This window comes from Danio rerio, chromosome 5 (assembly GCF_052040795.2).
Source record: "Danio rerio strain M-AB ecotype USA chromosome 5, GRCz13ab, whole genome shotgun sequence".
Lineage (NCBI taxonomy): Eukaryota > Metazoa > Chordata > Actinopteri > Cypriniformes > Danionidae > Danio > Danio rerio.
This window is the reverse complement of record NC_141025.1, coordinates 36606887-36623615: the sequence shown is the minus strand read 5'-3', so window position 1 is coordinate 36623615 and position 16729 is coordinate 36606887. Positions and strand designations below refer to the sequence as shown.

The 16729-nt window shown below is 34.5% G+C and overlaps 1 protein-coding gene across 2 annotated transcripts in view; it reads right to left on the bottom strand.

Moving 5' to 3' along the window:
* The window catches only part of ar (androgen receptor), a 119593-nt gene that overhangs the window by 63836 nt on the left and 39028 nt on the right, over positions 1–16729 (bottom strand). The window contains 2 exon segments of one of the 2 annotated variants that reach the window (NM_001083123.1): positions 1817–1933; positions 9058–9209. In NM_001083123.1, coding sequence (NP_001076592.1) covers positions 1817–1933; positions 9058–9209 — 269 coding nt within the window. 2 annotated transcript variants of the gene reach the window in all.

Below are 16729 nucleotides of genomic sequence, written 5' to 3'. Positions count from 1 at the left end.
GTTCTTCTGAACATGGCATCTTTTGCCTACTTCTTGCTGCCAGAGACTTGACAGCGCTTCTTCTCACAAATCTGAACCACATTTGGCTTTAGAGCGGAAGCAGTTGAGACCCTCAGTATGGCTTGAAGATGATCATCATTAAGTCTAGACCTGTACTTTGACTTATTGAAGTCCTAGGGAAAAAAGTGGGGGAACCCACTCAAAACTTCCATTCCCTCACCTAAAAAAAGGCGTATATATGTATAAATAAAACACCCCCACTCCACTCCAGTCACATCAGTCTGTACCAGTCTGTATCTACCTATAATATCAACAGGGCAGGCACGTGCACACATAGGGCTCAACCTGTGCAGAGCACATGCCCTTTTTAGTCTTGCATAGAAAGTGCCCTTCCAAAATGATCAAAAGTGCTCCCGCGACGCGACACACCCTCGGTCCCGCCTTTCAGTAGGCGCGCGATAACACCGCTCTTGAGTATGCGCGCGACAACACAGCTGATCAGAACGCGCGCGACAACGCGCATTGAGTGACAAGCGCGCTGCGTACGTATAGAATCAGCGGAGCGGGGAGCGCTCTCTCTCCCCGCTCCACTGATTCTGTCAGAGTACAGCGGTTGGCGCGGGCCACAAAATATTGCACTGAGGGCCGCAAATGGCCCGTGGGCGGCGAGTTTGAGACCCCTGTGCTACACGGTTTAAGTGGTATTGTAAAATTATAGCCAGCCTAACACTAATAGTCTATATATCCTTTTGTGACATGTGCATCACTCAATAGAACAATTATCTTGCATGTTTGTCTAGAATTATATATATATATATATATATATTTTTTTTTTTTTTTTTTTTGTCTCCATGAATGCATGTGGCAGAATATGAAAAAAGATTTTTTTACATAAAGTTTGTTAAATATAACAAACGATTCATCTGAATTGCCTGTCAAAAATGTGTTAAAATATGTAAAAACATTGTGTCATCAGCATATACATAAAATATAAATTTAAATAAATTAAGAATTTAATCAAAACATACAAAAAAGCCAAATCCTGAGAGATGATAATAAAGGGGTCTCTTATTTTTAACAGAGTTGTATTCAATCCAAAAAAGGCAGTGCCTTTAGAAGAAGTCTTAATTATCATTTAGGTCATTTATGTTATCTGTGCATTTCAATGCAAGACTGATATGAAGAAATTGTTTCCAGCACTAAAAGGGACAACCTCGAGTAGAAAAGGAAGAGATCAAGCAAGCCAACTTTTCATTACTATGCCGGGGCTGTAAAGGAATAGTTCACACAACTATGTCATTATAGAAATATAAGTCATTTTACTCTACTGAGGTCATATCAGGTCATTTTGCGGACAAATTGTTCCTTTGAGTCAGTCCTTTTCCATGATTGATCTGAGTGACTGTGAGTTTCTCAAATGAAACTGAATGATTCGTTCACAAATTGGACTGATTCGCTTCAAAACTTGAGGATTCACAGCAGTTATCTGCCCACTGGAGGGGAAGAGCTGTGACTTAAATTTGGAACTGTTCCTCACACAAAGGATACAAAATATACTGTAATAGGCCTGCAAAAGACTTGGACAATAGTGTAACTAAGTCGAACAAACCACTTTTGAAGTGAGCTTTTAATGATGTGTTGTAAACAGCATCTTAAAAATGTAAAATATTAGACTTCTTGCTTTAAAGAAAACAATGAATGCTTAAAAGAAGAATTGATCGATTTAAAAATAATGCCAGAATGCATTTTTTAAATAAACTATTTCTTTAGCTGCAATAGAGCATACAGTATCTGACACTTTCTCCCAAGAACTTACCTCCCAGGGTCATTCCAACCTCAAAACACTTCTTCAGACGGCAGGATGGGCAGTTCTTCCTCCTCAGTTTGTCTATGGTGCAGTCATTCCTGCTAGCGCACAGATACTTCTGCTTCCCTATAGGAGAAGAAACAGACAGTCTTCAGAAGTTTTAACTTAGTTTGAGTCAGTCTGCAGCCAAAGTAAAGCTCCAGAAAGGACAGAGCTGGAAGCATCACATTTATACTGAGATAAAACATAGATCAGAATAAAAATAGAGCACACACACACACAATACTCCAATTAGAGGGAGTTGTTAATGTGACAAGCCAGTCTGATAGGTCACAGCCCTCACTCTGGGCACCCGAGGACAGCCAAATGAAAAGTGCACAGTGAGATTTGAAAAGAGGTTCTGCAGTGTGTGTGTGAGTGTGTGTGTGTGTGTGTGTGTGTGTGTGTGTGTGTGTGTGTGTGTGTGCGCGAGAGAGAGAGAGTGTGTGTGTGTGTGTGTGTGTGTGTGTATGTCTTAATCAGGAAAACAGAGCCACTGCTGAAGTAACATACACAACCGCAGTCAGCTCTGACATAAAATAACAGTGAGATGTAACAGATATTCATGGCTAGATCTGCGTACTATACGATCACAAAAGGCCCTGAATATAAAGCAGCATAGGGCTGGGCTATATGACAAAAAATCTCATATCACTATAGAAATCATCTCATATTCTGATAATAATATACACTAGCGGTCAAGTTTTTATGATTCTATTTAATAGTTAAAAAATTATTCCTTTTATCAAGACGCCATTTATTAAATTTAAAAACATTGTTAAATTGTATAATACTTATTTAATAAATATGTATTTATTCCTTATTGAATATAGTTTCAAATGAAATTACTACTTCAGTCATTATTGCTTTTATTACTACAATAATAATAATCATGATGATGATAATAATAATAATTATTATTATTATTAATATTAGATTGGTTTTTGAAGGTTCATGTGACTCTGAAGACTGGAGTAATTAAGCTGAAAATCCATCTTTAAAATCAGTGGAATTAGTGATTAAATTTAATGATAAAACTAATTTTGAGTCTTTATTTCATAGTGCATAACATTTCACAATTATACTATGTGTACTGTATTTCTGATTAAATAAATGCAGCCTTGGTGAGCAGGAGAAGCTTATTTTAAAACATTTAAAAATCCTACTGACCCCAAACTACTCATTCATTGGTGATCATATTTTCAATTGATAGGGGCATCAAAATTAATTGTTTCCTCAAGTGCGAGTATTTACAACGCTCCAACTACTTAAAAATGCAGAAACTGTGCACAATTCCACTGCGTGTGCATTTCCTGGACAGTCTTTTAATGACACTTACAGCAGATGCCCCTATTTCACTGCGATTGAGAGAATGAAAGTAAACTCTATTGCTCTCTCTCTCTCTCACTGTGGCCCATTTGACCTGCTGGCTTGATGTTTCCTCTCCTCTCGGCTGTTACACTGATACGTCTGGATACAGACACGAGCGCGTGTCTGCAGAGTTTTCTCCACCGTGTCAACAATGGATGAGCTGTGATCGCCGCTGCCGTTTTTCAATGTCACTCATCTGTGAAGAGCGCCAGCGCATAAGAGCCAATAACAGCACTTTCTGTTGAGCATGAGACCAATCATAGGGGTGTAAGAAAGAATTTACTAGACAAGCGAGTGGGATATTTATTATTAGTTTTTTTTACTATAAATGCTCGTGTTGTTTAAAAGGTACAGTTTATATATCAGAATTTTTGTATTAAAGGACAAAATTGTAATACAAATAGTATATTAATATATTTATATATTTTAATAAAAGAATTGCTGTGCTGTGAAATGAATATATAAAACGGTGTATGGTAAGCATCGTCAATGCACCATGATATTGAATTGAACTGAACTGATGGCATGATAATCGAAATCGAACCAAACCTTGAGACCAGTGTAGTTTCACACCTCTATTTATTTAGTACTACTGAGAAAGTGTATATTTAAATTTTTTAAATCTAAAAAAACAAAATAATATTAATGAATTATATAAAACTTTTTAAAAAGCAAACGATTATATTTCCAGCATAAAAATAAAAAAATATGCCTAAATAAACAGCTACATGTAATCATTGTACATTCAAAATTGCAACCTTCTCATGTTGCTGTTATTCATGTTTCTGTCTGAATCACCATAATGGCGTGTAATATTGCCCTTATATACATATTATGAAAATGTATTACTGTAAACAATGTCTTTTGTGACACCACGAGAGTAAAATATGAAAGAATAAGCTTTATATTTTGTCATATTGCACAGCCCTAAGGCAGCCATAAATCCTAATCATAAAAACAAATCAAGCACAAAATCAATGCAATTCACTTCACTGCATAATTTTTCTTTATTTTTTTCTTCTTTTCTTTAATTTTTTTGCATGGGATAAAAACAATAAGATGGTTCTAAAATACTACATAAGACACAGTAGTTTGTCTTGTACAGATTGTACACAGTAGCAAACAACTGGACAAAATGTAATCAGATTTTGCAAGCAAGATCTTGTCTTTTTACAAAGCAGATGAGTGTGGTTTGTAAATGCTTTTTATTTGAACCCAGGAAACCTGTTTGGAAACAGTGTTATGTAATCGGTGATGTGGAGTTGTGCAAGAATTACACATCAAGCTAGAAAGTCATCGCAAAACTTACAGATCTATCCATAATTATTCATAAAGGACAGTAAGGAGGCAAGAACGAGACTTCTCTCAACTCTCATCTCTCTCTCCCTCTCTCTGTCTCTATAAACAATTGCAGAATCAGTATACTAGTGTGGTATTTCAGTATTTGATTAAACTGAAGTTCGTTGTTGGCTGTGGGGCAAGACCTTTTAACACCTCTTAACTTTGATAAATTGTTTTGTTCCCCAATCTGTTTGGGTGTGCGAAGCAAAAAGGGTGTCTGTTTTAAAAAAAAGTGTGTGTTATGCTGTTTCAATGCAACTTAGATCAATTTGTATGTTTATAAAGCACAAATATTATTATACTTATTATTATCCCCCTTTGAATTTGTATTTCTTTTTTAAATATTTCCCAAGTGATGTTTAACAGAGCAATAAAATTTTCACAGTATGTCTGATAATATTTTTTCTTCAGGAGAAAGTCTTATTTGTCTTATTTTGGCTAGAATAAAATAAGTTTTAATTTTTAAAAATAAAAATTATTTTTTTTAATTATTAGCCACTTTAAGCTATATTTTTTTCAGTAGTCTACAGAACAAACCATCGTTATACAATAACTTGCCTTATACGTTATACAATAACTATACAATAACTACCCTGACCTGCCTAGTTAACCTAATTAACCTAGTTAAGCTTTTAAATGTCACTTTAAACTGTATAAAAGTGTCATGAAAAATATCTAGTTAAATATTATTTACTGTCATCATGGTGGTCTAAGATAAAAAGTGTGTATGGATGTTTCACAGAGTTGGGTTGTGGCTGGAAGGCCAGCCACTGCATAAAATATGTGCTGATAAGTTGGCGGCTCAGTCCGCTGTGGCGACCCCTGATGAATAAATGGAATAAGACCAAAGGAAAATGGATAAATGAATGTTCAAAGATAAAATAAATCAGTTATTAGAAATGAGTTATTAAACTATTATGTTTAGAAATATGTTAAATAAATCTTCTCTCTGTTAAACAGAAATTGGGGGTCTAATAATTCAGGGGCTAATATTTCTGAATTCAACTGTATGTGAATTTATTTACACATAGTAGATTTATTTCCTCCAGACATGTTATTCCAAATTGATATGACACACAATTGGTACACTGTCTTTCAAAACTTTAAGGTTGGTTAAAGAATAGTCTTAAATTAATCAAAGCTACTGTTAGCTGTCGAACTGTGTATAATTTTAAAAAACAGTTTTCTACAGAACACTTTGATATTTATTAAATTTAATAATTGTTTTATATTAATATTTAAAGTTGCAGTCCAGCTTGTAAATTTTTCTTAATGAGTGTTCTTCAGTGTTCTGTTCAGTTCCAAAACTCAAGACCGCAAGAACGGAGGACATGTGAAAGTTCCCAGACATGTTCTAGATATCGGAGATGCATCGACGCTGACTTGAGGGCAAAATTAGCTTGAGAAGTCCCAGAAGTCATTGAGGCTGAGTAAAGGAGGTGGGAGGCGCAGCATCTTACATAGATTTATTATTAAAGTTCATAAACATGACTTATTTGTCTCAGGAGTTTTCCTAAATGAAACGATGAAAGTTAACATTACCATGAATATCTTAATAAAGGCATAAACACATTAGGGTGTGCATTTGCTGAAATTTGTCTAAAAACTTGTTTTATTTGTATTGTGCAACGCATGTTTGTAAGGTCTTTATGCATAGTATATACTGTGAAAAGGAGAAAAACAATAAATCATTGTATGAATGCGGTAATGTTTAAATAGTTTTCGTTAAAAACATGAGATGGTCATGTGACCATGAGGAAGAACGCAGCATCTCATTTCTCACAGGATGCGTTTTCAGTTCTTGCAGTCTCTCAAGTTTGTTCTTCCGATGTAACTTGGCAAGACCGGTCTCCACAAGAACACGAGTCCATTCTCAGTGTTCTTAGAATTGAGAAACAGCCTATGTTTTCTAACTTAAGTCGTATTAATAGGCAGGAAATATGAGCTTGCCACCATTTGTCTTTGTGTCATTAATTCATCTGTAATTTGAGAACAAATTATGACACTAATAGTTGATGTGATATGAGCTAAGCGATCATTAGACTTCATCACACTGGTAGTGCGATGTACATATCTATTAAAGATACATCTGTCCAAAGCGACAAATTCTTATTTGGGTCATGCAGTACTACGAAGATGTAGAATCTGTGGTTGTGATGTGGAGTATTTACACTGGTGCGGTGACTGACAGCCAGACAAACTCCACCAAACATTAAATTCATCCACTTTGAAGAGCCGAGTCAACGCACAAGCCACGTAAAGATGATGTACTCCGCTTTTAACTGCTGTTGCAGGTGTCAAGCGGAAATGTAGACAAAGAGGCAAAACTTGTGGATTGCAGCTTTTGATAAATATTTTATTTGATAAAATATTTATTCCTTTAATGGCCAAACAGAATTTTCAGCATCATTCCTGGAGTCTTTAGTTTCACATGATCTGTCACTCTGTGCTCAAGAAACATTCATTTAATCATTTTCCTTCGGCTTAGTGCCTGCTCAGAAAACATTTATTTTTATTATACTGAAGTTTTATAGTGATTAATGCCAACACAAACTAACAGCAACCACAGTCACACAATGTTTATGTTGTTGACTAATAATTTGAAAACAAATTATAACACTAATAGTTGTTGTGATATGATATATGGTATGATGTCATTCCTCCAGTTTTTAGTTTCACATGATCTGTCACTTTGTCCTCAAGAAACATTCATTCATTTTCCTTTGGCCCCTACTACTGCATTTACTTTATCATCAACCTTACAGTTGTGTTACTTCATATTTTTATGGAATCTGTGTTGCATTATTTAGGATTTTGTTATTACAGTAAATAAAAAAAGTTAGGTTAAGGTTTTGTAAGGTATTCACATCAGTTTCTGTCCAATTAATGAATCTTTGTTAAAATATAATTATTATTGTTTTTCAACTTTATTTTATTATTTATTTATTAATTCATTTTCTTCTCAGTATTAGGAAACACCCATACACACACATTTTCTCAAACACTCAAACAATGCTCCAAATTTATTTTCTCCAATTCACGTATAGTGCATGTCTTTGGACTGTGCGGGAAAACAGGACACCTGGAGGAAACCCACGTGAATTCCATACAGAAATGCCAACTGACTCAGCTGAGATTTAAACCAACGACCTTCTTACTGTGAGGCGACAGTGCTAACCACTGAGCCACCATGTCACCCTTTATGTTTCTTCATTCATTCATTTTCTTTTCAACCAAGTCCCTTTATTAATCTGGGGTCGCCACAGCGGATAAACCACCAACCATCACTGGGAAACATCCATACACACTCATTCACACACATACACTATATGGACAATTTAGCTTATTTAAATGACTTATTCCACATGTCTTGAGGGGAAATCGGAGCACTCAAAGAAAACCAACGCGAACACCAGGAGAACATGCAAACTCAACACAGAAACACCAATTGACCCAGCTGAGCTTTTATATATATAAATTATTTAATTATTATTATTATTATTATTATTATTATTATTATTAAACACACAGTCATAATATAACTCGTAATATATAATAAATAAATACTTTTAATTGTATGCACTTCAGAACATAAATGGAAGCAGAATTTCTAAGTTTCTTTATACCTTGAAAGTGAATTGAGCTCATAACTGTCCCTGTGCTGGCCATCATCATTGTTAAACATTCTCCTTACAATCTCTTTTTGTGTTCAAGAAAGAAAGTCATACTGGGTTGAAACTGAAAAAAAGTAATACGGCAAGAGACTTGCATAAATCTATGGTGATCTCACTTTAAGCTAGATGTTTGTGTCTAACTGATTACGTTTTTAAAATGTATGCCTTTACACAACTTACAACCAAGGCCGTACTTTCTAGGGTTTCAGGTATTAGATTTCAACAGCAAATCCTTCTTTTGGATTAAATAATGGAGAAGGAATGTGTCCCAAATTTTTGTCAAGATGCCAGTGGTGGAGAGCAAATAAGTATTTTTAATTCACTGTTGTATTAAACTGAAGTATATATTTTTATTTTAGGAAACTTTCACTTACTATATTCCAAACAGAAAATACATTACATATCCACCCATCCCCCACCTTTATACTTTTGTACTTTGAATCAAGTAAAACAGAGTGAGGACTTTATACTTTTACTGGAGTAATATTTTATTAGTGTATGTGCACTTTAACTCAAGCACCAACACAAGATGCAAAGTGTTGCCTTCTTTCTCTCTTTGACTGAATGCCTGTGTGTGAAGTGCCAACTATTCTCATTTAAATCGAAATCATGAAAAACAATAAAAGCTGCACTGGACACATGGTCAAACGTATATTAATTCACAAAAAGGCTATGGCAGCTTTTAATGCAGCTTTAATGACAGTTTATAGCTGTTATTAAAAATTCTAATTAAAGCACATACACTCCTCACATTTGGTGAATATATTTAGCCACTAATACAATCCAAAAGGCCGACTTCAGTTATAATAGGTGTGTTTATATTACCCTCAGCAGCTCTCTTAAAGAACACTTTGCAGCTTCCGCAAGTGAGGGCTCCGTAGTGACACCCAGATGCTTCATCAGAGCAGATTAGGCAGGTCCTTTGTGGAGGAAGGAAAAACTCCATTGGGAAAATGTCACTCCTCCCTCCGTCAAACCTAGAAAATAAAAACAACAGCATAAACTAATGGCATGACAAAACACTGGCATAAAAGTTCTGTTCTCTGTTATATCAGCAGAAGAAAACAAATATACTGCAAATGTGGAACTCGTTTTTTACATCGAAATGCCAATTGTGAGCAAAAATATGAAGTCCATTAGCAGTAATTTGAACGGAACACGCATAGCAGCTCTCGAGCACGGAAAATATACGAGTAATGGGTGCACACTGGTACGTAGAGACGATTGAACAGAATAAAAATAGTGTGGCCGGCAGCTAAAATTCTCAGAAGTTTTGCATCAATTGTCCGGTGTGTGGCTGCTAAATTGGAAATGTCATTTGCGGGTTCAGCACTCAGAGATAACAGGTGACATTCCCTGTGGAAATGCTCAATTGAAAGCTTGTGTGCGTCAGTGGTCAAATGACGGTGGTAAGTAGAGGTGACATTATCCTAATGCAAGTGCCAGGTCTCTAATGAAGGATAATAACTGCTTTATTCCTTAAGGAATGATGGAAAGATTCTGAGTTAAAGAGAGTCATTCAGGATCATTATTCTGTTCTGATGATGGAGCAAATTCTGTCACCACACACATAGCGGGGAAGGAAAAAGTGAGCAAAATGACAGAGATTAGGAGAAGGGCATATTTCTCATATTTTCTCGGCTGACAGAACAAGTGGTCAAACTTTGTACATTATAATACCTTTGTATAAAGGACAGAGTAAAATATATATGTATAAAAAGGCTTGTGACTGAGAGCTGAGGCGATGCATTACGTCCGTTCATACTTAAAAACCTATGAAATCTCATCGTCACCTTTGTTTTTCTCTCCATTTTCACCTCATTTTCCATTCACATTTGAGTGTTGAATGTTCAGGCCATTTTTAAACAAACAATCAGCGTGCCTGACAATAAAAGTAAGATTTGTGGAAAGGTGAACTATTGAAAAAACATCCATCTTAACAGCTTGACTACATATATACACACTGCAGGTTAACTCGGGTTTTCAATTTACCTTCAAGTGCTTAATCCTGTTCTGTACAACTACATTCAACAACCAAATTAACTCCTGAGAAATGCAGATAGCAACCAATCCATTCTACGCAATGCCTAAGGAACTAAACCATTGTCAGTTAATGCTATTCAAGCTGCAGAGTGTAATAAGTCCTTTGTCACTCTAATATTAACTTGATAAATGATAAATAATAAATACGCAAATGTCAGAGCAAAGCTGTTTACCACTGTGTCCCGTATTTAAATGCAGTTGTCACTTTAGAAACTTTACATTGTGCACATGACTTTGACAACATTCATTTTGTTTTACTTCACAGCTTGTTTTGTATTTATAATGTATAATACAGAAATTAATAACTAGGAACCTTAAAAGAAAAAGTTCTTTCAAAAATGTTACCATCATTTACTCTACTTTCAAACCAGTTTGATTTTTAATTTTTTTTTTTGTTAAACACAAGAGAAGATATTTCGAAGAATGTTGAAAACCTGCAACCATTGACATCAGGCTTGTAACATTTTTCCAAACAAGGTTATAGGATTGCAACATTTTTCAGTAGATCTTATATTGTGTAACTAGCAATTAATCAACATTCATTATAATTATGCGTGGATATCATCTATTCATTCATTCATTTTCTTTTCGGCTTAGTCCCTTTATTAATCTGGGGTCACCACAGCTGAATGAACTGCCAACTTATCCAGCATTTGTTACATGCAGCAGATGCCCTTCCAGCTTTAACCTATCACTGAGAAGGCAGGTTGGATATCATTTGGGGTTATTTCAATACAGATACTTTTAAAAACAATGCCTGAACCGTTAGTTTTGAGCCACAAAATTAGGGTGGATGAATCTAGAAAAATGTTTATTTGACAAAAATATAAATACATATATTAATCATTTTAATTGAATAATATAATTAAAGTTTAAAGTAAACATCAATTCGTATTTCATATATTAGAACAGAACTGCATTATATATCACATTAAATATATTTATTTTGATATTCTGTTGGTTAGCATGAATTTGAGATTTGCCTTATGCAATTAACATTACATTAGCTTACTGCTAAGCTGTGGAAAGGCTGTCATCAAAATCAGGGAACACCTTTTTTAGGGTTGGGTTCTCGGGATGCGCCACATTGCCTACATGCATGCATTCCCTAAGCAACAAGAACAAACACCTAATCTCTAACGGTGTCCGTATCTCTCAAAATTGTTTGGAATTAAATGTTTAGAGATGGTGTGACACAACAAATACTTATGTGTGCCTTTGATGCACCCCTTGATGCTTCTTACATCCTTGTCACAGCACCAGTGGCACGAAATTAGGCAAAATAAAATTCATATGCATATGTCCTGAGTATACTGGTGACATAGGTATCGGTGCCATAATGGGCTTCGGATTTCAGTACCCAACCCTAATTATAATTAAAGTAAAAAGAATTATAATTTGATTATACTATTAAGTATTTAATTTTCACAGACTCTAGAAGTGATCGTGTGAACCAGAGGTCAACAAACATTTTTACAGAAACAGAAAATGTAATGATGTACAATATATGTCAAATGTAAATATATTTCTCTCTAAATTGATGTTCTTTATCTTTAAAAAAAGTTCTATTAAAGTAGAACGAATAACAAACTTTCAATGTGACCCTACTGAACACCCCTGCATGGATGTGTGAATGTACTGATGTCACACATTAGTACCATTGTGATCCATGTGTGAAATGTTAAGAAGTCTGTATACTTCCAAGAAAATATTACATAACATTGAGGGTATTTTTGTTCTGATAGCTAAGAAAAACACATGCAGAATAAAATGCAAACTGTCATGCTCTTAATAGTCCAGCATGACTGAAGAAAATGAATTAAACTTCTACAAAAATGTGGCGCCTCATTGATTCGAGTCATTCACACAGTGATCATGTGAATGGTTTGCCAGAGCTATGCGCATCTGTTCACTAGCACAGATTTATTTTCACGCATTAATTCTATTTATAGCTCCTAAGAGAAAGAAACATGTGACTATGAGGAATATTAACCTCAAAAACCATGCATTTATGCAGGGTTAAGTTATTTATTAACTTCTACATATAGTTTATTAAGTTATACGTAAACAAACCACTGCATTTAATTGAACTTTACAATATAATCCATGCAAAAATGGTCTATGTATGAATGTAAGTCAGAGTATATTACATAACACCCCATTTTCAAATTGGTGCACTATATAGGAAAAAAAACTGACATTGCAATAATTATATGCGATAAATATTGCAATATTAGTATAATTCATGTTAATGTATTATAATAATGTAGATTATTTAAATAACTATTTTAAAAAGAATTCATAATTTTACATTGATTATGAGGATTTTGTAGGGAGTGTTTATTATGAAATATAATAAACAATTGACTAGCATTAATGAATACAACAGAACAAAGATACAAATGAAATGGACAGTGCTTTATGGTTTTCTAAAGTTTTCTATTACTCTGTTAAGGTTCAACTTTGCCTGTTTCCTGGTTAATTATAATCCCAACTCGGAATTGCAGATCGTGCAATGTGACATAGCATATTCACACATTGTGAAATCGGTTCTGAGAAAATATATTTTGCAGCCATTGTTAGGCATGGGACGATAAAGGTTTTCAAGGTATACCGCTGTTTGTAAAAGTCAAGGTTTTAAACCGACAAAATTTTTATTTAAGCTTTTTGTTTTAAATTTTTAGGACAACAGTATATCCAACAGAAAAGATATTAAAAGATCCAGTTTTAAATGTGTGCTTTTAAAAATAATAAAGACAGCAAAGGTCAATGATTTATTTGAATAATTTAGCCTGACGTGTTTACTGCATCAAAATATTTTAAATGTTTCTAAAAATAAAATATATTTTGTATATTTTTGTTCAAAGGGAAAAAGTTGTATTTTTTTACACAGACATTTAAAAAGAATATATTTTAAAGCAGTAATAACAATACCATGAAACCGTGATATTTTTATCCAAAGTTATCACACAGTCAAAATCTTCTACCGGCCCATGTTTACCTCTAGTTGAGATTAAGATAGAAACATAATTTCATGAACAAAAACAGCACCATCTGCAAACTCTAACAATCTTTAATACATTTGAAGATCGTCATCCATAAGTTTGATAATCTCACAACCATAAACAAGTAGTCTACCTGTTAGCTTATGTATTCGAGTACAAATAAAATAAAATATGAATGCACAAATAATATGACTTTTATTATTAAAAATAATTATTTTACATTATCAGTGTAATATATTTAATATATTAAAAACACAATTTGATTTGATCATAAATATCTCCCATTTCAGCCAGTCATGTTCCTGTTTGTGTTATTACAGTAAAATCATGATAATAGTTTGTGATGTGAATTTAAGAGTCTATTTAACTCCATCGTTGTTGCACAATATTTTAGCTGTTTTCCTTGTCAGTGTTCTGAAGAATGGCAGCCCTGTTTCATTTGGCATTAAACTAGTTTAATTTGTAGTTCGCATTCACTCTAGCTCTCGAAGTGCTGTCTTTTCTTTTGAAGCGAGCTGATGAATGGTCTATGCGGCACGCAGCATGCAGTTTAAGCAGGTAGCGCTCTTTCATTCTGCTTTTAGTGTGTTCGCCAATGTATCAGTCTGGAGCCATGAGTTAATAAGGTAATTATAAAAATTGCCGTTATGAATGTTACAAAAAAAATGCACATAAAAATCAATTCCAGGGGTCAGAAATTGTCCGCTTAATGGAAAAAGTTCATTTTCTGACCGTGATTATTGACCATGATAACTTAAAACAACACATACACACACAAACCCACAGAATAAATGAACACATCTGTAAAAATCCCAGTTTTTGGTGGTATTCCGTGCAGATTCCAGACGCTGATGCACATGGATCAAATCTGTCTAATTCTGAATGGGAGTTCTGGCATTCTTTGAAGGCAATTTGGTTGTTTTACTCACACCAATAACTTGCCAGTTGTGGCACTGTCCAAACAAGACATATCAATCACAGGGTCTTGATGTCTGTCACTATCAGCGTTATGGCCGCTATTGCTTTGACCCCATGTAATGCTGTGTTTAAGAAGGTCACTCCGGCTAAAAATACAGTCACATTGAAGTTTCAAGCCAGAGCAGTCACACCACACACCCTCTCACTAAGGACTCAAGCGGTGTTGGTTTGCTCTCACTTTCTATTTCCACTGACACGTTCTTTAGTCTTCCTCATTACTGTAGATTAGACATAACTTGATAGCTTAACAAAACTCAAATTACATTTTTTCCAGTACTAAATAGGGATCGTGTGTTTAACCTCATTCTTTGCTTTGTAAATTTATTGCCTTCTTTATGCTTATTATATGAAATTTGCATTTATTTGCCATGCTGCATTTTCTAGAGCGAGGCTAATGTTTTTAATTCCAGTGTAGTATAATACAGAAATGATATGCTAATTCAAATGTTTACAATAGTGTGAAATGTTAAACAGAAAAATATCAATATATTTTCATGCAATACTCCCATTAAAAGAAGAGCTGACCTATAAATCAACTCACTCTCAACTCACAACTGAGTCTGGTTCCCTCAAGGTTTTTTTTCTTCACTCCCATCAAGTGAAGTTTTTTTCCCTCTCCGCTGTCGCCACTGCCTCGCATGGTTCAGGATTGGTAGAGCTACGCATCGATGAATTGGCTCTTCAGTGTTTGAACTCTCAGTAATGATTAAACCACACTGAACTGAGCTAAACTGAACTGAACTGAACTTAAACACTTAAACCTGAACCACACTGTTCCAGTTACTATGACCATTTATGTGAAGCTGCTTTGACACAATCTACATTGTAAAAGCGCTATACAAATAAAGCTGAACTGAATTGAATTGAACTCTTGTTCCAATACATAAACTATTTGTGTCTATTCAATGACAACAAACAAGGAGCAGATATCGATCCCATATCTGCTCCTTGTTTGTTTTCAATAAATAGACACAAATAGTTTATGTATTGGAACAAGAGTGAGTTGATTTATAGATATATATATATATATATATATATATATATATATATATATATATATATATATATATATATATATATAAATATAAATATAAATATAAAGACAGACAGACAGACAGACAGACAGACAGACAGACAGACAGACAGACAGATAGACAGATAGACAGATAGATAGATAGATAGATAGATAGATAGATAGATAGATAGATAGATAGATAGATAGATAGATAGATAGATAGACTGTTGCCGCCAATGATCTTGTGGTTAGTGCGTCGACACATTGCACCCGAGTTCGATTCCCGACTTGAGGTTCTTTGCCGAACATTACCCTATCTCTGCTCCCCATACTTTCCAGTCTGAATCTACACCGTCCCATCAAAATAAAGATAAAAACCCCTTAAAAAAATAAATGATAGACCTATAATCGAGCATGAAGTTTTATATGTGAATTGTTGAAACAATAATTGAAAATAAATATGATATGTTGTACAAGAGGTTAGACTTCTATTTTTGGCATTATCAGCAGCAGAAGCGAAGATCATTTTCGTATTGAATATTTTCCTTTTTCTTCAGCTGGTTCTATCTTGATATTTACTTTGTATAAAATGACAGGTTCTCAATTCTGTTAGTTAAAACCAATGGTTTTTGCAGTAATATTTATGTATAAATGGAAAGCAATTAACTTTTTTTGCTGATCAAAAAATGGTCTGATCTGTGGCTCAAAAACCATAGTGTGATTCGAACCATAGAAGCTACACCACTAATATCCTCCACAATATGCACATGTAAAAATATAAATGTAATTATTATAAATTAGGTATTTAAACTATTATGTTTAGAAATGTGTTGGAAAAAAATATTTTTGTTTAAAAAAAATTGCAGAAAAAAAGTTTATAGGCAGCTAATATTTCCGGAGGGTTGATAATTCTGACATCTATTATATAGAAATATATATAGACATCCATTCATTCATGTATCACATTAAAACGAAGATAAAGCAAGATTTGCAACAGCACGAGGGAAAGTAAATGATAACCAAATCCTTGTCGCATCAATGTCACTGCTGTGATTTGATGAAAGGCAGATACTAGAGTATTGTGGTTCTCAGTATTATCAGCTCTTATAAAACGAGCTCATATTGGCTGAAGTGTTAATGACATCTAAATAACAGAGAAAGATACGTGTGTGTGTGTGTGTGTGTGTGTGTGTGAGAGAGAGAGAGAGAGAGAGAGAGAGAGAGACAGAACTGCACCACGACGAATACAGTTGATTGGACACTGAGTAGACACAACTATACTCGGTGACATGAGATGTCAAGGGTGCACACAAGGACGAACACATATAACTAAACTAAGTGCACACAAACACACACGCCTGGCCTCTCTATCCCTTCTTCCCTGTCTTTCCTTCTATCTCTCTCACTCACTCTCTCTCCCTCTGTGTCCTTTTTGCACGCTTGCTGTCGGAACAGT